The sequence below is a fragment of the Mustela nivalis genome, assembly GCF_964662115.1.
Source record: "Mustela nivalis genome assembly, chromosome: 11".
NCBI lineage: Eukaryota > Metazoa > Chordata > Mammalia > Carnivora > Mustelidae > Mustela > Mustela nivalis.
Window position 1 is genome coordinate 94,941,501 of NC_139030.1, and position 25,061 is coordinate 94,966,561.

At 36.9% G+C, this 25,061-nt stretch overlaps 1 protein-coding gene across 3 annotated transcripts in view; it reads right to left on the reverse strand.

Moving 5' to 3' along the window:
* Positions 1-25,061, reverse strand: part of PTH2R (parathyroid hormone 2 receptor) — a gene marked incomplete at its 5' end in the record, with an annotated part of 86,198 nt that overhangs the window by 16,952 nt on the left and 44,185 nt on the right. For all 3 annotated transcript variants that reach the window (XM_082688993.1, XM_082688994.1, XM_082688995.1), the window contains 4 exons: positions 14,011-14,071; positions 19,312-19,465; positions 20,646-20,835; positions 24,051-24,148. In XM_082688993.1, coding sequence (XP_082545119.1) covers positions 14,011-14,071; positions 19,312-19,465; positions 20,646-20,835; positions 24,051-24,148 — 503 coding nt within the window. The remainder of the gene's footprint in view (positions 1-14,010; positions 14,072-19,311; positions 19,466-20,645; positions 20,836-24,050; positions 24,149-25,061) is intronic.

A 25,061-nucleotide genomic window follows, 5' to 3' on the forward strand; every position in this document is an offset into this window, starting at 1 on the left:
TAAGAAGATATATCTGAATCTCTACAAACAATATCTCAGGGAGTTGGTCTTGAGGTATGAAGCAGGGAGCGGTGATTCAGTGAGCAGCTATTGGAAGATAAATGGAAGGGGGAAGGAGCATCTGGAATCCTGTACCTCTGGAACACAAAAGCCTCCCTCGCTGGGGACCAGGCACAGACTTGCAGACTGGTAGTAGCAGGAAAAGGACTTTAGGGCAGCCCCCCAGATTGAAACCTGGAGGTGCTGGGGGGTAGGGGTCCTGCGGAGGGGCACATGGGAACTGGAGGCAACTGGCAGTTTTAGAAGCACAAAGGGCAGAGATGTGCCTGGACCTGGAAGCAAGGGCTGGGAGTGCTGCTGTGGGATGTATAACCCAGGATGTGGGTTTTGGCAGCACAGACAGAAGTGGGGAAGGTGTGGTCTGGAGAGCTCACCAAACAGACAGATTTCTCTGTTGAGACAGAGGTTTGGATACAGTCACTTCTGCTCTGACTCTTGATGGGGATGCAGAAAGCTGCCAGAGAAAGTTGCCAGAGAACAAAATCCCCCCAAAAGCAGTTTTCACTGAGCCCATTCCCTCCCAAAGGGGGTAGGGCAACTCCACCCAAATCCGGTTGCCTGAGTAAGAGCATGGCAGTCCCCTCCCCCAGAAGACATTCTCAAAGAACAAGAGACTGACAACCTTAAGGTCCCTATAAAACAGGTGTATCCTGCTTGGGTTGTGGTCAATAATTTGGACTCTGTACATTCCCTCAATGACCCCTCAACAGAATGCCTAAGAGAAGGAACTCCCAACATAGGAAAAACTCAGAGACCGTGATCTCTGCCGCAGAACTAATGGATATGGATTTAAGCAAGATGTCAGAAATAGACTTCAGGGTAACAGTTACGCAGATAATAGCTAGGATGGAGAAAACAATTAATGACAACATAGATTCTCTAAGGGCAGACATGAGAGCTGATCTGGCAGGACTCAAAAATGTTATCAATGAGACCCAATCCAATCTAGACACTCTAACAGCTAGGGCAAGCTAGGCAGAAAAACGAATTAGTGATCTAGAAGACAAACTGATAGAAAAGAAGGAACAGGCTTGTTTAAGCCTGGAACAAATAGCTTAAAATCCATGAAACAGAATAAGAGAAATCAATGATGCCATAAAATATTCCAATGTCAGAATTATTGGGATCCCTGAGGGGCTGGCGAGAGAGGACCAGAAGTTATATTTGAGCAAACTGTAGCCAAGAACCTCCTTAATCTGGGGAATGATACAAGAATTTGTGTCCTAAAGGCAGAGAGGACTTCTCCCAAGATCAAGGAAAACAGACCAATGCCCCATTATGTAACAGTAAAATGTGCAAATCTTAGAACCAAGGAAACCACCTCAAGGGCAGTTAGAAGGAAGATATTCATTACATACAGAGGACGAACATGAGAATAATGTCAGACCTGTACACAGAGACCTGGCAAGCTAAAAAGGGCTGGCAAGACATAGTCAGAGTAGTAAATGAGAAGGACATGCAGCCAAGAATTCTTTATCCAGCAAGGCTATCATTAAGAATGGATAGAGAGATAAGGAGCTTCCAGGACTGACAGAAACTGAAAGAATATGTGACCACTAAGCTGGCCCTGCAAGAAATATTAAGGGAGAAATATTAAGGGAGAAATACTCCAAGAATGATATAGAACTGAAATATACAGAGACAATTCATACAGAGACAATTCATAGATACAAGGACTTCACAGGCAACATGATGACAATAAAATCATATCTGCCAATAATCACTCTCAATGTGAACAGCCTAAGTGCTCCCATAAAATGGCACAGGATTGCAGATTGGATAAAAAGATAGGACCCATCCATATGCTGTCCACAAGAGACTCATTTTGAACCTAAAGATACATCCAGACTGAAAGCAAAGGAATGGAGAGCCATGTCTCATGCCAATGGACCTCAAAAGAAAGCTGGGGTAGCAATTCTCATTAGAATTTAAACCAAAGACTGTAGTTAGAGATACAGAAGGACACTATATCATTAAAGGGTCTATCCAACAAGAAGATCTAACAATTGTAAATATCTGTGCCCCCAACATAGGAGCAGCCAACTACATAAGCCAACTATTAACCAAAATAAAGAGACATATTGATAATAATACATTAATAGTAGGAGACCTGAACACTCCAATTTCAGCAATAGACAGATGATCTAAGCAGAAAATCAACAAAGAAACGAGAGCTTTGAAGGACATGCTGGACCAGATGGACCTCAGACATATATACAGAACCTTCCACCCTAAAACAACAGAATACACATTCCTCTCAAGCATACATATAACTTTCTCCAGGACAGACCACATACTAGATCACAAATCAGGTCTCAACTGATACCAAAAGATTGAGACTATTCCCTGCATATTCTCAGCCCATAATAACTTGAAACTGGAATTCAATCTCAAGAAAAAGTTTGGAAGAAATTCAAATACTTGGAAGTTACAGACCATCCTGCTCAAGAATGTTTGGGTCAACCAGGAAGTCAAAGAAGAACTTAAACAATTCCTGGAAACCAGTGAGAATGAAAACACATCGGTCCAAGGCTTATAGGATATGGCAAAGGCGGTCCTAAGGGGGAAATACATAGCCATCAAAAAAAAAAAAAAAAAAGAGTCACTTATGGTTTGTCTCCCTCCATAAGTGACTCTTAATCTCACAAAACAAACTGAGGGTTGCTGGGGGGAGGGGCTTTAGGAGAAGGGGGTGGGATTATGGACATTGGGGAGGGTATGTGCTTTGGTGAGTGCTGTGAAGTGTGTAAACCTGGTGATTCACAGACCTGTACCCCTGGGGATAAAAATATATGTTTATAAAAAATAAAAAATTAAATAAAAAATTAAAAAAATTAAATAGAAAAAAATAGAAAAGTCCTGAATACACAAACTATCAACCACAAATTAAGCCTAACGCATGCATAAGAAAGAAAATAATTAAGATTAGAGCAGAGATCAATGAATTAGAAATCAAAAATACAGTAGAACAAATCAATGAAACTAGAAGCTGGTCCTTTGGAAGAATTAATAAGATTGATAAACCACTGGCCAGACTTATCCAAAAGAAAAGAGAAAGGACCCAAATTAGTAAAATTATGAATGAAAGGGGAGAGATCATGACTAATACCAAGGAAATAGAAACAAACATTAAAAATTATTACTAATAGCTACATGGCAATAAATTAAGCAATCTGGAGGAAATGAATGCATTCCTGGAAAGCTATAAACTACCAAGACTGAAATAGGAAGAAATTGACAACCTGAATAGACCAATAACCAGTAATGAGATTGAAGCAATGATCAAAACCTCCCAAAATACAAGATTCTACAACCTGATGGAGTCCCTGGGGAATTCTACCAAGCAATCAAAGAAGAAATAATTCCTAATACCCTGAAGTTGTTTCAAAATATAGAAACAGGAGGAAAACTACCAGATTTATTCCATGAGGTCAGCATTACCTTGATTCCCAAACCAGCAAAGACCCCCTCAAAAGGAAGAATTTCAGACCAATATCCCTGATGAATATGGATGCCAAAATTCTCAACAAAATCCTAGCTAATAGGAACCAATAATACATTAAAAGGATTAGCCACCACAACCAGGTAGGATTTATCCTTGGGATGCAAGGGTGGTTCATTATTCACAAATCAATCAATGTGATGGAACATATTAATAAAAGAAGAGAGAAGAACCACATGGTTCTCTCAGCTGATGCAGAAAAAGCATTTGACAAAATACAACATCCATTCCTGATTAAAACTCTTCAAAGTATAGGGATAGAGGGAACATTCCTCAACTTCATAAAATCTATCTACAAAAAACCCACAGCAAATATCATTCTCAATGAGGAGAAACATACAGCCTTTCCATTGAGATCAGGAACACAACAGGGATGCCCACTCTTACCACTATTGTTCAACATAGTACTAGAAGTCCTAGCAACAGCAATCAGAAAACAAAAAGAAATAAGAGGCATTCAAATCGACAAAGAAGAAATCAAACTCTCTCTCTTCACAGATGACATGACACGTAATGTGGAAAACTGAAAAGACTCCACCCCAAAAGTACTAAAACTCATACAGCAATTCAGTAATGTGGTAGGATATAAAACCAATGCACAGAAATCAGATGCTTTTCTATACACTAACAATATAACTGTAGAAAGAGAAATTAAAGAATCAATTCCATTTACAATAGCACCAAAACTCACAAGATACCTTGGAATAAACCTAACAAAAAAGGTAAGGAACTATAGAACACTCATGAAAGAAATCAAAGAAGACACAAAAAGATGGAAAACCACTCCATGCTCATGGAATGGAAAAATAAATGTTAAAATGTCTATCCTGTCCAGAGCAATCTACATTTTCAATGCCATCTCAATCAAAATACCAATAACATTTTTCAAATTGCTGGAACAAACAATCCTAAAATTTGTATGGAACTAGTAAAGACCCCAAATGGTCAAGAAAAAGAAAAACAAAGGTGGGGGCATCGCATTGTCTGACTTCAAGCTATATTACAGAGCTATGATCACCAAGACAGCATGGTACTGGCACAAAAACAAATACATAGACCAATGGAACAGACTGGAGAGCCCAGGTATGGACCCTCAACTCTATGGTCAAATAATCTCCAAAAGAAGGAGGAAAAAATATACAATGGAAAAAAGATAGTCTCTTCAGTAAATGGTGTTGGGAAAATTAGACAGCCATATACAGAAGAATGAAACTGGACCATTCTCTTACACCATACACAAAGATAAACTCAAAATGGATGAAAGACCTGAATGGGAAAGGAATCCATCAAAATCCTAGAGAAGAATGTAGGCAGTAACCTCTTTGACATTGGCCACAGCAACTTCTTTCAAGACATGTCTCCAAAGGCAAGGGAAACAAAAGCAAAAATGAACTTTGGGGACTTCATCAAGACAAAAGTCTTCTGCACAGCAAAGGAAACAGTCAACAAAACAAAGAGGCAACCCACAGAACAGGAGAAGATATTTGCAAATGACACTACAGACAAGAGGCTGGTATCCAAGGTCTGGAAAGAATTCTCATACTCAACACCCAAAAAACTAATAATCAAGTCAAAAAATGGGCAGAAGACATGTAGAGATAGTATTCAAAAGAAGACACATGAAAAAAGTTTCATTATCATTAGCCATCAGGTAAATTCATATCAAAATCACATTGAGATACCACCTTATACCAGTTAGAATATCAAAAATTGACAGATCAAAAAATGACAAATGTTAGAGAGGTTGTGGAGAAAGGGGAACCCTCTTATACTGTTGGTGGGAATGAAAGTTGGTACATCCACTTTGGAAAACAGTGTAGAGGTTCCTCAAAAAATTAAAAATAGATCTACCTATGACCCAGCAATTGCACTACTGGATATTTGCCCCAAAGACACAGATGTAGTGAAAAGAAGACCCATATGCATCCCAATGTTCATAGCAATGTTCACAATAGCCAAACTGTGGAAAGATCCGAGATCCCCTTCAACAGACAAATGGAAAAGAAGATGTGGCTCATAATACAATGGAATATTACTCAGCCATCAGGATGGATGAATATCCAACTTTTACATCAATATAGATGGGACTGGAGGAGATTATTCTAGGTGAAATAAGTCCCAGAGAAAGTCAGATATCATATGGTTTCACTTATTTGCGGAATGTAAGGAACAGCATGGAAGATGTTAGGAGAAGGAAGGGAAAAAATGAGGCAGGGAAATCGGAGCAGGGGAAGCAAACCATGAGACACTCTAAGAAACAAAATGAAGGGAGGAGAGTGGAGGGATGGGTTAGCTAGTGGTGGGTATTAAGGAGGGCACATATTGCATGGAGCACTGGGTGTTATATGCAAACAATCATGGAACACTACATCAAAAATGAATGATGTACTATATGGTGACTAACATAATAAAAATAATAATAAATAAATACATAAATAAATAAATGTGGTGCACATGGAGGCACCTGAGTGCCTCAGTTGGTTGAAAGTCCAACTCTTGGTTTGGGCTCAGGTCATGATCTTGGGGTTGTGGGATAGATCCCCATGTCAGGCTCCATGACCAGTAAAGCGTCTTCTTCCCCGCTTCCTCTCCCTCCGCCCTTTCCTCCCCATTCTCTCTCTCTCTCTCTCTGAAATAATCTTAAATAAATAAGTAAGTAAATAAATCTGGTGCACCTGATACTTCATTTTTCTTATCACAGGGAAGATAAAGTCCTCTTACTTCCAGAAGCTCCACCAATTGTATGCTATACTTCCACATGCTATAGAATATTGACAATAATGCAAATCATTCTTACCATCGAAATGCAATAAAAAGCTGACAGTAATGCAAATGATTCTTGTTGGTAGAAATGCAACAGAAAACTAGATGCAAATGATTTTTGTGCTTAGAAATGAAAACTAGTTGTGTTCAATGAAATGTGATTAATCATTGTCTTATAAATGCCTTATGAATTGTTGCAAGTATTTATAAATTTATTTCAGGGTTCATTTTGCTAAACACATGCATGTGATTTCTTTATTTCTTCTCTGAACAAGTTATAACATCTGGTTCCTTCAATAATTAGGGAGTTTAAAAAAAAATCTTTGACAAGTGCTCATTTTATATCTGCATAAAATCCATGATTTTATCTTTAACTTTAAAAGTTCATTTTTAGCATTACTTAATAAAAACACTATGTAATTTACCTATTTGTTATGTTTATCTTCTGCTTCACTCCCACCCCAGCTAGAATTTAGTTTCTGCATGAACAAGGATCATTGTTCTTATTTTCTGATGTATTTTAAGTGCCTAAAATAATACAAAGCATATAGATAATCAAAAATATTTGTTAGATTGAACTGAATTCAAGGTAAGTTTGACTCAATCTCACTCAACCTGGTTTATGATGTCATTTTTACACTGAAATAAATGCAACGGAATTGAGAAAAATTAGTTCCACTTGAAACTGTAATGTAGCTTTAAACTTTGAAGATATATAATACTTTGAAACTTTGAAGATACATAATTCTTTGAAACTTTGAAGATACATAATACTTTGAAGATACATAAATAAAATCCTCCATTTCTTTCTCCTTAGACAAAATCTAGCATTGATTGTGGGGATAATAAATGAAATTTTATAAAGAAATTTGAGGGATATAATTATAATTTTTTTAATTCTAGATGATAAACTTATCAAGAAGTTACTTTTAAATTAATGAATAAATTCTGGATAACAGAAAGCTATTTCAATTATTCCTTGAAGGTAAAACACTTTCAGGACATACATAATGACTACGTATTTTTACATTTTAATATTTTCATATAGGCAATACATTCTCATTTCAAAAATCAAACTGTATAAAAAGACAGCCATGGAGACATCTCAGTCCTTCCCATGTTCCTATCTTCCTCGGCCCTGTGTCTCTTCGTATAGGTGATGCTACCTAACATCTTTTATTACTTTATTTTACATGCTTCTAGTGTTTTCTTATGCATATACAGATACAAATATTATCATCTTATTTTCCCCTACCCTACAAAAAATGCAATGTATACTCCATTCAGCAACTGGCTCTTTCCTTTTAATAGTATATTTTTTATTTCTTTCCATATCAGTACCAAGACAGCTCAGTAGGACAGCATTCCATTGAAAGGATGTCCCACAGTAGAATCAACTAGACCTCAAAACCAAAGTGTAATTCAGGTCCCACCACATTGAAATCTGCAAAGTCAATGGACTTGAAGTTTGCATAACATGGAAATATCAAAGACAGGGAAATTTTGCATTTGCATGTTATTAAACATTTCCTAGCATTCTTTGCACGCATCTATGCTTCACATTATTCAACCAAACAAGAAGGATAAAAGAGTGTTCCTGAGTAGTGCAGCACATCTATCACATTACCCTAAAAATATTCTCTACTATATAGAAAGTGGCATATCTGAAAATAAATAAATTGAAAAAATTTAAAAAAAAGAAAAAGAAAAGTAAATAGTATATATGATTGTATTAATATAAATTGAATACCGATTCAATTCTAGCTATGAGACTCCTAGATTCTGTAAATTTTCTTTTTGCTTTGGCATTTGGTAATATCTTCACAATCTTCTTTCTTTCCCTCAGTAACATTTCATCATTGTGTCTCCTAAAACATTACAACTCAATTGCACAATTCCAGGTTGGCAAAATACTTATATTTGGAAATAGGTCAAAACCAGCTACCTCTAAAAACAGAAAAAACTTGACTTTGATAGTTTTCAATGTCAAAGCTTCAAATTTGCCCTTTGATATGAAAGGCAACTGAGATTTCAGAATTTTTTTTAAAGGAAAACACTATCAATCCTTGTTTTTCATTAATTCTTTCCTATCCCAGCTCACACTGTGTTTGTTAACACAGCTCAGAAACTACCCTCTATTCAGACTTTGTAAATGTAATTTTAACGCTCTAGAAAATGCAGAAATGAATGTCAGTAAAAATGCAGTTCTGAAAGGTAAGGATGAGGCACCCAGTTCTGCCTAGAAAGTAGAAACTCTCTACAGCCAAGATTAGGAATAGGAAATGCATGTTCTGCAGGAGGAATCCAGTGAAATGAACACTGCATTGTGTCCATAACTCACATTCTGAGAAGAGGAAGTACAGAAGCTCTGAGACCCATGCAGATTTCCTAGAAATGACAGAGGTTATCTTTTCTTGGTCCTTTGCATTACAGGACCCGCCTTTCCTGCCATTATTCCATTTCCTTTGCATGAGCAGGGAAAAGGTAATGAGGTATCATATAGGGTGTTTCACTTTGGCAAGTAAAAGGAGAAACAAAGGGGCGCCTGGGTGGCTCAGTGGGTTAAGCCTCTGCCTTCAGCTCAGGTCATGATCCCAGGGTCCTGGGATCGAGTCCCGCGTCGGGCTCTCTGCTCAGCGGGGGGCCTGCTTTCCTCTCTCTCTCTGCCTGCCTCTCTGCCTACTTGTGATTTCTCTCTGTCAAATAAATAGATAAAATCTTTTAAAAAAAAAAAAAAAAGGAGAAACAAAAATACTCACTTTATAAGCTCATTTGTCCAATCAAAACTTTTCAACTTTCTTACCCTACCTAAGTCCAATAACTTTTGATAGAATTTCAGAACTGTAAGACTTCCTTTAGACTTCAATATCACCTAGAATGTCTTCAAAACTGGATCTGATTTGCTTACCTCTAAATGGCCAGGATGCAGAGAAAATCAGAGTTCTAGCCTTGAAAGTCCAGATCAGAAAAAGAAGGATCTCAAATGTAAGAGCTAGGAGCAGAGACCCCACCTGTCCTTTGGAGATGCTCCAAGCTCGAACTTTGTGACAGAGGACTATATGGAGGTCAGATTACTTGCAAGAAAGCCCTCAAAAACTCTCTATCTAGAGAGAAGATGAATTCTAAGAAAAATCAAATTAAGGCAATTTTGAAATCATGCTATGTATATGATAATACAGTTTTATTTTATATGCAAAATAAATATAAAATGACCCCTTAACCCAATTATCCTGCTCAGATCAGGGCACTATAGAATTCAAGATTTTATTCTGAGTTGGTATGAATAAATGTTTTGCACAGAGGAGTCAACATGATCTAACACCTTTAATTTTTTTACATTAAATCAACTGTTTTAAAGAAATATTCAATATCAGTTGCATTTTTTAAATATTATGTAGCTCAAAAATAAACTTTTTTCCTTGAAAAATAATAATTTTTCCTTGAAAATACATAACTATTAATGGTTTATTATTTAGTTCATAATTTTCAAGAAATAATACAACATAACTAAGAAAACTAATTATCTAATTCAATATAAAGTGTGTTTGTGAATATACTTGCTTGCATTCTGTGCTCAAGGCTTGGAATGTCTGTTGAACGGATGAATGAGTCAAAACTGCTACAGGCTGTGAAAATGCAACCTGATATCTCTGGGTCTCATTTTATTCATCTGGCAAATGAGGGATTAAACCAAAAAATGCCTTAGGATTTACTTTCTCTAAAACATCAAATGTAAGTTTTATGGTTCCACATCTCAGGTAAAAGTATTTAGCATTATCTAGTACCTCTTTACTGACACAACCCACCCTCCAAGAAATCAAATATCAGACACTCTAAGTTTTCTTTGACATTTCCAGTATCATTGTACACGTATAGCAATGATGATATTGTTGATAATATTAACCCTCAACTATTAACCTAATGTTTGTATAGAAGCTGGAGTTTACAAAGTCTTTTCATAAATGGGCTTTCATTGGATTTTCAAATCTACCCCCAGCAGACTCAATCTTACTCACAGCCACGAATATTCCCATTTTACAAATGGGAAGGCCTTGACTGAGAGAAACTGCCACAATTAACGAATGGACGAGAAAACACATTTCCTAGTGACTCACAACTTGCATGAGTCAAACTTTATCTTTGCTCAATAGACACTTAGCAAATGGAGGAAAGTGGCAAAATAGATCCGTAAGAACTAATCAGCAAGTTTTGGACAGTCCTCTATTGTAAAACAGAGAATTTTACTCCAGCCCATTTGTAACTCATAATTTTTTTAATCTGACAGTTATAGATGAACATCAAGAGAAATAAGATAGTATGTAAGAAAGAGATTAATTATAGAATCTACATACAAAATGCTAAGGAATTTGATGAAGATTTTACATGGGGAAATAGCACCTTTGAAACACACTGAAGTGGTAGAGTACTTGTAGCTATGGCTTTCCCTTATGAACACCATGAAAGGTGGATATAATTTTATCATGTGAATGAGAAAAACACGTGCCAGTAGACAATGCTGTATGCTTACATGCAGTACAAATACACAAGCTTGAACTCATACCTAAGTAAAAACTGTGAACTACTGAAAAGTCCAAGACAGGTGATGGACTATTTCTTATCAAGAGAGTAGGAAGAACTACAAGTGGTAGAAGGACAAAGAGTAGATAAAATGAAGGTAAGAAAAACTGTCCAGTGTACAATGGGCGTTGTCCACCACGCACTCCTCATTATCAGGGGTGTTTGAGCAACTGAAGGGTGAACAGCTGTCAGTGATACTGTAAAAGGAATCCCTCTTCAACACTCCTCCTCCACAGAAAATAAATACCAGTGATCTTAATAGAAGCCTCTAGTCTTCCCATAGTAGTTATTGAGTGCCTCTGGAGCCTAACTGTCTAGAAAATTCCTTCTCTACTATTTGTGGCTATGCAATACGAGGTACAGTTTTTCTGGCCTCAGTCTCTTAGGGTTGATAGGAAGTGCAAATAAGTTAATATTTGCAGAACCCTTAAAAGTGTGTGGAATGTAGGTATCATTCAAAAATGTTAGCTTCATCTTTATTATTACTTTTCTCCAATTTTCCCTCAGTGTCCTGGCAATGATCTTTATACAATGCAAATTTGTTGTCATGATCACTGAAAAAAAAAAAAAAAAATGCCGAAAATCCTAGTATGACCTATGAAGGTCTGGAAGATCTGACCCCCATCTCTTCTCCAGCTTCATTTATAAGCTCTAATTTTAGCAGAATCAAGGCTCCATGGACTTGATAGGATAAATATCATCAGTTAAGATTAATGAAAAAATGGGACGCCTGGGTGGCTCAGTTGGTTAAGCAGCTGCTTTCGGCTCAGGTCATGATCCCAGCGTCCTGGGATCGAGTCCCACATCGGGCTCCTTGCTCTGCAGGGAGCCTGCTTCTCCCTCTGACTCTTCCTTCCACTCTGTCTGCCTGTGCTCGCTCTCACTCACTCTCTCTCTGACAAATAAATAAATAAAAAATCTTAAATAAAAAAAAAAAAAAAAAAGATTAATGAAAAAATAAGTCCTGCTTTCTAATGGAATAACAATAAACAAAAAACATTATTTTTTATCAAACATTATGCATAGGTATAAATTAATGAAATAATTAAAGGAATAATACTTGTTAATAAGTATTTAGTATTTATTATTCCAACCCCTATAGTATTTTACGTACAATATCTCATTCAATTTACAACACTCTTGTGAAGTGAATATTCATTTTATCTGTATTTGATCAATGAAAAAACCAAGGCTCAGAGAGGTCAGGTAGGGCATCTGTTGTCAGAGAACCAAGAAGTAGCAGAAAAGGCCAGTGAGTTACTTGCACCTGAACCCTTTCTCATCATGTTCCCGTTTAGTGCCTACTAGCTGCCAAGCTCTGTGCTGTGTTTTGTCTATTTTAATGTAATTCATACATTATTGTCTCTGCTTTAAACTAAGAAATGGGCATACAAAAAGATCATGTGTGTTTCCCGTGGTCTTAAAACTAATAGCTGGACCAAAATTTGAACTCAGGTCTGCCTTAGTCTAAAAAAGCATCTTTAACTATCATCCAGCATCACTACCCTATACTTTAAAATGCTGCTTTAGGGGTGCCCGGGTGGCTCAGCTGGAAAAGTGTCTGCCTTGGGCTCAGATTGTGATGCCAGGGTCCTGGGATTGTCATGTTGGGCTCCCTGCTCAGCGGGGAGCCTGCTTCTCCCTTTCCTCCTCGCTTGTGCCCTCTCTCACTGTCTCTGTTTCTCTCTATCCCAAATAAATAAATAAATAAAATCTTTAAAAATAAAATAAAATAAAATGCTTCTTTAAATGAACCCCAGTCTACTTGAAAATCCTATTGAATCACGAGGCTGGATTCCAGTTCTAACGTGCATTTGTTTTCTTTTTTGAAAACATTTAATTGTGCTATAGAAGACCAAAAAAAAAAAAAAATGGGATGGATAAAACCCATAGTTTGCATCAAATTCAACTAAATAGGTAATAAGTGGACCCCATGCATGTTAAACGTAAGTATAACTAGACACTAAATATTCATGATACACCTGGGGCACCTGGGTGGCCCAGTCAGTTAAGCCTCTGATTCTTGGGACGCCTGGGTGGCTCAGTTGGTTAAGCAGCTGCCTTCGGCTCAGGTCATGATCCCAGCGTCCTGGGATCGAGTCCCACATCGGGCTCCTTGCTCCGCAGGGAGCCTGCTTCTCCCTCTGCCTCTGCCTTCCACTCTGTCTGCCTGTGCTCGCTCTCCCTCTCTCTCTCTCTGACAAATAAATAAATAAAATCTTTAAAAAAAAAAAAAAAGCCTCTGATTCTTGGTTTCAGCTCATGTCACAACCTCAAGGCAGTGAGATCAAGCCCAGCATTGGGCTCCATGCTAACGGCAGTCAGCTTGAGATTCTCTCCCCTTCTCTCTCTGCCTCTCCCCCCAACTGCATCTCTATCTTTCTAAAATAAATAAATAAAATCTTAATAAATAAATAAACACTCATGATACACCAAATATATGAGGCACAAAATATTCCCTGATACACAGGAAGTGCTCAATATTCTTAACATCTTAATTCAGCCACTGATTGGTGAAACCCATCCCACATACCCTTTGCCCAAGACACACAAATAAAACCCAAAGCTGTTTAGCAGGCTAACTAGCAAGCTGCAGCTACAACCAGGCATAGTTGCTTCCCAAAATATGAAAAAGCAAATGTGTATCCTTGGCCCAAGGCACCTTCTGTCTGTGGGTCTCCTTGCTGCAATCTCATCTCTGGGCTTCATACCCACACCATGAAGTGGGGAAGGCTGATGTAGAACAGATCTGAAAATTGCCCATCCTGGGACCCAGGTGGTGTGGTCTTTCCACATGCTTACATCATATCCTGTGATAACTTAACCATCCCCTTCCCCTGCTTCTCACAATATATTTTTAAATGCTATTATACACCGAAGAGGTCAAGCATCCTAAGCTGGTCTGTGAGTCCTTCTGTCCCATGACCTCTGGGATTGGCTAGCTTACTGGTAATGTATCAAAGGCTACAATCACATCAAGGTATTTCCTACGTGACATCCCTGGGAGGACGTGTGATCAACAACAGCAGCAAGTGTCAGTTCCAGGCAGGAAAACGGAGTCTTGAGAAAATCGGAGGTGCTCTCTTTACCTCTCGTTTTTCACTCACCTTGCATCAGCCAGAGTTGCTCGTGCCACAGCCCAGGCCACAGCAAATGCTGCTGGGAACCCTGCAATCAAAAAAGGATTCAGAGACCATATTTAAGATGAAGGAAATTTTTTAATCTCATACTCAACACAAATAAGAATATACTATTACAAGTTGAAAGAGAGGGGTGCCTGGGTGGCTCAATGGGTTAAGCCTCTGCCTTCTGCTCAGATCATGTACTCAGGGTCCTGGGTTCAAGCCCCACATCAGGCTATCTGCTCAGCAGGGAGCCTGCTTCCCCATCTCTCTCTACCTGTCTCTCTGCCTACTTGTGATCTTTCTCTCTCTCTCTCTCTCTCTCTGTCAAATAAGTAAATAAAATCTTTAAAAATAATTAACTAAAAATTTAGAAAGTTGAGAGAGAAAAACAGATATGAAAAATGTTGATATATCAACAAGAAATTCCACTTAATTATCATCTTGCCCATTCAAAAAAATGAGCAGGTACATTGCTGTCATTTGTTCCTAAAAGTCTGAAGATTGAAGGTTGACCCAATTTTCTCTTGAGGGATATATCCCTCAAGCTATACCGGGAGGGGACAGAAGTTACTGGGGCCAGAAGCAGGCAGCAGTTGGAGCACTGGACTTGACTCTTGCTACTCTGACAGCTACAGGCTTTCAAGAAGGAGTGAAGAAACATGACAGACTTCATGAGAAGCAGCAGGGAAGCTGTCATTTTAAAAAATTAGAACTTAGCCATTCTAAAAGTGCAAGCCATTGAGAAGTTACAAAATTGAGAAGTTTTGATCAGTTTAGCCTCTTCTTTTTGAGGGGTTCATATTGGCTGAAGACAAACATTTGCATGCATTTAGACTAAGGGGTGCCCGCTATATGGTTCTGGTGATTTCAGGGTGAGATATGTATTCCTCATAAATGTTAAATACCTTGTGAGCTTGTAACATCAGATCTATTACACTGACTTTCCACAAGCCTGAAAAGGCCACCTATGGTAAAGGCTGACTGTTCAGTTCATGTTATCGTTGATAAGACTCTGACAGCACACACACAAAAAAATCAAAAAATCATAGCTTCTGTGGAACACAACAAAATAGGACTAAAGGATTTAATGGGCAACTTCTCATTCTGTGGAATTTATAAAAGGAAAGAGAGAGCATCATGGAAACATTGCAGAAGTTAAGAAGCACCTTAAAAGAGAGAGAAAATTTTTAATCTAACTTAGAACATTTTTTACTAAACACCATATTAAATTTTCCTTTTAAAAACACACTTTCAATTTTTCAAATAATCTTTTTTTAGCAAAAAGTAAAAAAGAATAGATTCAGATGTAGGAAAATGCTATTAAAAATGAAAGTAAGATGATACCCTGCAATAGAAAACTTTTTGGCCTCCTCAGTGATCAACTAATTGAATTTAACCTCAGCCTGCCTGTGTGGCTATTAGATTTTATGATTCCATGTTCAAAGTTTATTTGTTTGCTAGAACATCTGAATTTCAAACACCATTTTAAAAACGTTCAAATTCCATGAGAATTGGAAATTGTTTTTGTCAAAATAGATCTACCTAGGGATGCCGGGGTATGTCCAGTTGGTTAAGTGTCTGCCTTCAGCTCAGGTCATGGTCCTAGAGTCCTAGAATTGAGTCTTACATCAGGATTCATTGCTCAATGGGGAGCCTGTTTCTCCCCTGGCTGCTGCTCCCTGCTTGTGCTCATTCTCTCTCTCTCTCTTTCTCTCTATGACAAGTAAATAAATAAAATATTTTAAAAAATAGATATACCCAATTCTAGCTATTCCTTAAGTTCAGTTCACATATTTTATCTATCTTTCTATCCATCTCTGTATCTATCCACCTATCTGTCCATCCTTCCATCTATCCCATAACCATTTATTAAGTGCCTATGTATGTGTCAAGGATTGCTCTACTTTCAGAAGATAAAACAATAAACCAGCAATATCCCTATTTTTCTGAAGCATATGCTGGAAGGAGATGCAAAACTAATAACATAACTTTGGTTATCAATCAGCATTATGAAGAAAAAGCAAGAATGATGTTGTATAATGCAGTAGAGTTCCTTCCGATATAGTGGTTCAAAAAGTCCTGATGCATCTCCCTTTACTCTTCTGCTGCTTCGACTATCTTTTTGTCTTGATCAGAATTTTCACATTTTCTCATTTATAGGTCTTTATCTTTTGCTTCCTTTACAATCTCCCAATCAAGCAATTTCCTGCGTGGTGTTCTATACACATTGATCAATGGTCCTTGAGTTGGAATTCTGTTTTAGATGATAATCATAACAAATACCTTATATCAGATACCATGTCTTAATGAAATTACTTTTCTCATCATCTTGGAAGACTTCCACTCACAAAACTAGCACAGAGGCAACCATGGATGAAAAAGAACTGAAACCACTCTGGGATTTAAAGATTTTTTTTTTAAGATTTTATTTATTCATTTGACAGAGAGACACAGCAAAAGAGGAAATACAAGCAGGGGGAGTGGAAGAGGGAGAAGCAGGCTTCCCACTAAGCAGGGAGCCCCATGTGGGGCTCAATCCCAGGACCCTGGGATCATGACCTGAACCAAAGGCAGACACTTATTGACTGAGCCACCCAGGTATCCCTTAAGGATTTTTGATCACCAATATTAGTATCATATTATTAAATAATTGAGAACACATAAATATTTGAAGTTTAGATGTTATTTTTAATTTAAATATTAATTTGAGTAAATTTAATATAAATTTGAATGTTACTCAATAAATGCATTTACCTTGAGAACTCAGTTATCTTCATAAAATGTCAGTATAAATAAGTGACTCTGAGAGGGATGCAATCTTTAGACTAAAAATAAACAGATGTGGGTTCTAGTGTGGTTCCATTACTACTCTTCTTTAAAATGAAATTTTGGACTAACTAATAGTAGCTAAAATGTGTTAGCAATTAAACCCTTCCTTCACATAAAAACTTAACAGCAGCCAACTGCATAAAACAGAAATGCTCTGAAGTCAAAAATTATAAATGGGATCTTCTCACCTTGGTTTATGTAGTTTCGTCTTGTTTTGGATATTTCAGAAGCTTCATAGAACCATACCTTAGCCTTACCCTCTTCCTGTGGTCCTACTGTAGTATTGTAAAATCACAAACTGATCATGAAGTATAAAGTTAGACCTAAAAAGTAGACACCCATCATAACATAGGATGCCTAGCTTTGCTAAACACATACAGTATCTTACCAACCAGAAACCTTGATTCCCCTAGGAATCCATCTGTATTGACTGCTCAGACACGAAACTCTAGGTTATGCTTCCAGTTCCCTCACTACTCATCATAGAATGCTGGAGTCAATACCCATCACCTATGTTTCATCCTTTAAGGAACCCAGAAGTATCTCTATATGATTTTGGCAGTATTGTTCTCAACTCTCTAAGCTAATACTGAAGGAGTATATCTCTCTTTCAGGAAAATTGCAAAGTCTTTGAAAGTCTTTCATTGCTACAAAGAAGAGGGTCTATTTATGAAACTTTAGAAGAGCTACCTCCTCCTGAGATGGAATTGCTACAGGAAACAAAAGAAAAATTTAAATATGTACCTAATTTATAATCCAAAATAAATGCTCTAGAAGAATAGAGTAAGGCATTGTGGGAAAGGACCAGTCTAAAACAGAAGAGCTACAATAAAAAAGAAAATGTTTACTGAATTAAATATGGCCAGTGGGCAGAAACTATGAAAGACCAAATTGATGGAGATGAAGTGAAATCTTGAAACCAGGTGAACTCAGTGAGATAAATCTACATAACTGCTACAAATACAAATCTAAATGTGACTATAATTTGTTTTATTTTAAAGAGGTAATAATTTATATAATCTTAAATGGTTAGGAATAAAACCCCAAAACATCTCACTTTGGAGGAGAAAAAAAAAAGTCCTTCAAATTTAATCTTGAGCTGCTCAGTTAATTTTTTTACTATGCTGAGCACCTTATAATGTGGGTATTAAAATAACAATAGAGATCTGCAATTGTCCATCATGAGGCTTCTTAATTATAACTACATATGAGTTTCAATTTCTCTTAAATTTGAACAAGCAACATCTTTTCCCCATGTCCTGTTGAGTTAGTGCCTAGTCCAGTGTAGTGCTGAGAAGGCATTTTTGGAATGTGAAATAAATATCCTCTTTTTTTTAAAGTACTTTTGCAGAAAGTAGTTTGCATTGTTTCCTTCCAAAAGACATGAAAAGTCTGCATAATTAGTTGGTAATTTGTATCTTTAAATGCAGTCAAGATGATCTTATAAATTCCTTTATGGAATTCTCATCATATAATCTAAAAATGCAAATCAACATTCATTACTATAGCTTAGAAATTTAAATATCAAAACATTTAAGATGAAATTATTGCCAAATCAGGACATTGACATAAGAAATGAGCATAGCAGTTCTAAATGTGTATGGTGAACAATGTGTTCTTTTATATTTCCACCAAAGAATTCTCTCAAGAATCTGACCTAAGAACACTAACCATAAGTTAAAGATGGTAAATTTGTTACTATTGGGAGGATTTGAGACTTGATCTTAATAATCTTCCCCAATGAACAGTGGAAGAGAAAGAAGATAAAAGGTAAGATGGAGAGATTTCAGGAAAATGGCTGAAAGTATGTTAAGGATACATGATACAGGAAAATGCTGAGTATTCAGAACAAAGTCAAGAAAGAATTCTTGAGTTGTGTTTGGTACAAAAGGTTGTTTTACTAAAGCAAGGGGACAGGACCGTGGGCAGAAAGAGTGGCACTTGGGTTGTGATGGGCATGTGACTGTATACTTTCAAGTTGGGAGGGGGTTAATGCCATCATAAGTCCCTAAGGAATTTTGGAAACAAGGTTTCCAGGACCCTGTGGGAGCTAGCTATTGTTAAGAAAAGGTCACTTTTTACCGTATAGTAAAAGCTCAGTTCTGTGACACTTCAGATGTGTGTCAGTGGGCCATATACTAGGAGGATGATTGCTAACATGTACCTGATGGGTAGAGATAAAGGAAGTTTCCAAAGGAATTTTTATATGTTAAAGAAGACTTACTGGATCTTGGAGGTCAGCATAAGGTTAAGATTGCCTTTTGCCCTTAGCAAAGTGTCAACATTGAGGCACCTGAGATCCTAGAGGAATGTCACTCTTCTTTCCAGTGCTTGTCAATGGGCTGTACGTAGTAAGGACATTTAATTTTTTCTTTTGTTTTTGTCTCTCACATCAGTAGGTTTAAGATAAATCCATAATACAGTTTAAAGAGAAAAGGGATATAAATACCTTACCCCAGCCTATCAAGATGAAGCCCCACAGGTATTTGGTGTCCGAAAAGAATGCCACAAAGATTAGACTATGCAGGTAGAGACCTTCCACCAAGATCCAATAGTAATTTGTAGCCAAGAAGTAAATGAACATAACAACAGCAATCTTGCACCCAATCTGTTACAAGTAAACCAGAATTGCATCATATTAGAACTCAATTATACTACATAAAACATCAGACCATGAAAAAGTAGTTCTGTATTTCTTTTTTATGATCTGTTTCCTGTACGTAGGCAAGCCAAGACTGTTGAATGAGACCAGAACAAAGTTATTTTAAGACAGCATCTCTAAAACTATCGACTCGATTCTATTTTTAAAATAAGTTTTCCTTTAGAAGTTACCAAAAAATCACTTTTCCGTGATTTTTTCCTGTTTATGAAAATAATACTTGATCGCCAGAGAAAATTAGGAAAGTACAGAAAAGCATAAAGAAGAAATACTAACCATTTTTCTACCATAACTATTTTATTCTCATCTTTTTTCTGCCCCAAAAGTCAATGGCTAAAATAATAAGCATTTACTACATCTTATGAACCCATGCATTGGCTAGGTGACTCTGTTGATCTAGGCCAGCCTCTGCTAATCTTGAGAGCTCACTCCCAGAGCTCTACCCCTCACTGCCACACTATCACTCCCACTTCTATTCTATTGGATAAAACAAGTCACAAAAACCAGCCCAGAATCAGAATCAGCAGGGACTACAAAGTTACAGGGCAAAAGCCAAAGCCACAGAAAGGGCATTAATTCAAACCATCAAAACATATAATCTATTACACTTAATTCCCAGATATGTGCATCAGTGATTTAATTAACTGAATTATTCAGTGGTTCTATTTACTAAGTTACACCAGGACATTTCAGAGCAGAATCAAGTACCCCAGAATCTTATATTAGAACAAGCGTGAATCTACAATAAAGTAAATGTCATGGGCTTTTAAACAACACACTTCTGGTTTTGCAAGTGGGCTTTTTACTTCTGAACAAGGCAAGACATGACAGCTAGTTATGAGCCATACATCAAATGCACTCCGGTCATGTGATTTTTGAAGTTTCCATTCCAGAGTGTTCTTACAGAAAGAGCTCAAGACTTTTAATAGTCTAGGATGATGAGTAATTAAGTGTAAAGCTTAAGGACAGAATTGAGGTAGTAAATATCATTATATAAATTAGTCATCTAGCTTGGTTAATTCAGAGATTGCGTAAGCCAAAACAAGTTAATATTTAGTGGACTGTAAAATTTCACTTGTCTATAATGTTACAGGAATCAGTCATGAGAGAAAGTGGTGAAAACACTTACATATTGTGACTTGTCCACAGAAGGCATTTCTATGGAACTTTGTAGGTCATCCTGCATCAACAGGGACTGCAGCTCCTTGACTCCTATGTGAGCATGGACCACTTTATCCTTGACAAAGATGCTTACAGCTCTCAGCATGAAAGACACAAACAAGTGCATGTGGATGTAGTTCCTTGTGCAATGTAATCGTCTATGGAAAGAAAATATTCAGTACTTAGATTTGGGTGAAATTAGACATAGGAAAAGAAAATACATACAAGTCCATACTCAATACAAAACAAGTCCATACTCTCCTCCAAAAAAGAAGAAAATATGGTAAGCCTGAACAAAGACAGAAACCCATTACTATCTACTTCCAGTTGAAACAACTGGGATCAAGAACTAAAATGTAACTTTTTGAGAAATAATTTCAAATTTAACCTGATCTACTATGATGTTTATCTTGATTTTGCAGAGTTAACTATTATGCTATATTATACTAAAGCATTATACTAAAATATATATTACAGTAATAAATGACTAATGGAGAATCATTTTGAAAAGGGATAAACATTATTAAAAACGGAGCTTTCAGGGATGCCTGGGTAAGTCAGTCGGTTAAGTGTCTGCCTGCTGCTCAGGTCATGATCCCAGGGTCCTAGGATGGAGTCCCACATTGGACTCCCTGCCCAGTGGGAAGTCTGCCCTCTCCCCCTACTTATGCACTCTCAATCTCTTTCTCTCCCTCACTCTCTCTCAAATAAGTAAATAAAACCTTTTTTAAAAAATGGAGCTTTCACATTTTCAACACATATGCTACAAGAAAAACTAAAATATTTTGATAACATTACACAACTTTATGTCCTAGTAATGTTAAAGAGTAAACAAGCTTACTTTAACACAAAAGCTTTAACAAAAAGTTTTGCGTTTATAAAAGAATCTTAGACACAAGTTAAGTCATAACATACACAGAAGAAGATATAGCATTACTAATTTCCTGTACAAAAATTTAACTCCAGAAGAAATCTTTTCTTCAGTTTAATGGGAAAATACACTAAGAAAAGGTTGCAGAATCTAGCCCAGCTCTACCATTGCTTGACTGCAAGACAATACAACTTTCCTGTACAAAGATCACCCTATTACTACTTCTCTTCCAGAAAGGACAAAGTGCACAAGTATAAGAAAGTAAGAAAAAAATTTTAATCCAATAATACATTTTTACATTTCATAATATAGTAGGGATAAGCCAACTGAGAATGAGCTAAATTTAGACATTTCAGAAATATCTTGTTTGTATGTTAGGGACACGCATGCATGTCCATTGTACCCAGAGAGTCCTCCTCATTGGTCAATTCCTTCTGGGGAGTGTGTTCACAAATGAGCAGGATTTGACCAGATAGGTTATCAGGTATCTGTGGAAATTATTGACCACGAATAGTGCCATCACAGTATACAAGTGGGTATTGACTTTTAGAAGACTCAACACTCTCTACTATTCTAATAAAAAAGCATTTTGTTGTGTGAAACAGAAGAGTTTCTGAAATTTTTGTGTAACGTCATGCTGTACAGTTTAGTAATTACATAAAAGTATTATAAAGAAAGAATTTGTTAAATAGAGTGATAAATTACTATGTAAATTGAAGAATTACTACGTAGTATAATAGTATATATCCTCCTGAAATTTTATGTAAAAATGTTTTTCTCATAAATATTCATCTATTATTCTGAACAACCAGAGCTACATTTAGTATAATGGAATGAACTCTGGATAGGAATTAGAAGATGAGGTTCTGTTTCCAGCTGTACTACCTATGACCTTGTGACCTTGGACACTAAACTTTAGGTTCTTAGGTCTGTAAAATGAGATAATACTGCCAAGCCAATTTCATGAAACTGTTTTGAGGAGCCCCACCATAATCCACAAATCTGTGTTTCCCTTCTACTTTAAAAACTTCATTAGCTCCCTATTCTCTACCCTTACAAGATAAAATTCAAAGCCTTTGACAAAGACCTGCAAAACACAGTGCTGCAAAATCTAGTTTCTTCCTAGTTATCCCTCTATGGCCACTCCACCCTATGCTCCAAATGTTGCATTCTCATGGGATTCTTCAATGTTCCCAGAGTCTACCCTGCTCCTTTCTGCCTCTGAGTTTTACACATTCTGTTCCCATCATCTGGAATATACTAAATTCCTTCTCATCATTGAATTATCAGTTCACATACATGTCAGTGTGTTCTAGGAAGTCTCCCTCTCTTACCTAGTCAGTTTTAGCCTCTTTGGTCATCTAGCCTCATTCTTTTTCTCCATGCATAGTTTAACCCTGAAGTCTTAAAATGTTCTTGCCTTAATTACTATAGCTCAAGGCCTTCCATTTCTATCCAATCCTCAATCCACTGCCCCTGGTCAGGCCACCATCTTCCTTTCCTGAGTTACTCTAACAGCCTCTTCCAAATGGGCTTCCTATCATGCTTCCCACCAACTTACACTCCACCTCACAAGTGACCTTTCGTGTCATGCTTCTGCTTAAACTCCTTCAGTGGCTCTTCGTCACTTTTAGGGTAAAGTTCAGATTTCTTCATATAACCCACAGTCTCACTGCCCATCTCTCATCTGCACCAAAACTCTGAATTCTCAAATATTCCATGCTTTGATCTAAACTTGGGTTTGGAATTCTGTCCCCTGGTATTCTCTTTGGGATACATCTTATTTAAAGTCATGCTTCTTTTGAAATTTCACTTTATCCCCTTACTCTGCCTTCCCAATTACCATACACCACCTGAATCATACCATTTTTCACACTATATACTAATTGTTTTCTTAGTTATGTGTATCACAAACCAGGTGCAAGCATCATGAGTATACATTTCCCATACATGTTATGTACTGCTTTATCTCCATATTGGTGCTCAAAATTTTGTCCTGATTTATACCAAATTGAATTGGGCAAAAGTTTCAGTGGATAAAAAATAAACCATAACAGAAGCAATAAATATGACTTCTTTAGGTATAATATCAGATCATTTGGGGGATTATTTAAAATGAATTTCTGTCCAATGGCACCAAAATCATTTGGGAAAAATGAAGTCTTTGCAATATGAATGAAAATTTTTGCAGCTCATTCTGCTCTACCCAGTAACACTTTGCAGACAAACAGACTGTAGTGCAGATCTATAGGCTTAATGGTTTCATAGTGCTTTGATGTTTTTAAAGATTTTTCTTTTAGCTTTTAAACACCAACAATAAAAACCCTGAATTTCCTCATGAAAAATAAATTTTCAAAGCCAAAAAATATTATAACACTAGGCTGAATTCATAAACTTGTGCTGGGAAAAGTATCTAGGCCAAAAATTGTGAGACCTCACATCTTCTATACATAGGACACAGAACCTGTCCCTTCATGGAGAAAGGGATTGGGAATCACTCACCTGAAGTAGCCAATGATGACAATAGCCACAGCCAAGGAACCGAAGGAGACAGAATATCCAATTGTGTACATGACATAGAGGCGTTCAAAGAATTCTTGCTGAAGGGGAACATATTTAATTAGAAAAATAACTTTAAACAAGTAGATGTGAATAAACTTAAAAATCATGCTTCTTCCTGTTTAGACAGGCAGTGTGTTAGCACATTTATATAACATAGATTGTTAATCTAGCCTTTCTTTCATTTCTTATGTTCAAGTGAGAGATTTTTTTGTTTTTTTGTTTGTTTGTTTGTTTGTTTGTTTTTCTAATATTTTATTTATTTATTTATTTGAGAGAATGAGAGAGAGGGGGCATGAGCAGGGGAAGGGCACAGGAAGCAGCAGGCTCCCCAACGAGCAGGGAGCTCCCAACACAGGGCTCCACCCCAGGACCCTGAGATCATAACCTTGAGTTGAAGGCAGAGGCTTAACCAAATGAGTCAACTAGGCACCGCTCAAATGAGAGTTAAAGATGTAATAATAATAACATGTGGCATTTCTTGCTTTAGTGAGGTCAAATCAAATGTTGCAATATTTACTTAGTGAATTTTTGTGCTGTCCATTTTAGTTATTTGGAATTATGTACCTAAAATGATAGCTGAAGTAAACAAAACATGTGTTATAGGGCTATTCTAAGAGGAAACTAATAAAAAAAACTTTCATTTTTGGAATATTATTTCTAGTTTTCCTTAAGCTTTTTACTGAGCTGTAATTTACATGAAATAAAATGTACAGATGTTAAGTGAGCACTTTGATGGGCTTTGATAAGCCACGTCTGCAGCCAAAAAACTATCCACCATTCACTTCCAGGTAACTACTGTTCCAATTTCTGTCAACACAAATTGGCATCAACCGTTCATGTACTCTGTGTACTTTTTGACTATTCTTAGCCTTCTTAGAATTAGATAACATATACTTAGTATATACTCTTTCTGTCAATATACTGCGCAATAGTTCTGTATCTCAAATGTAA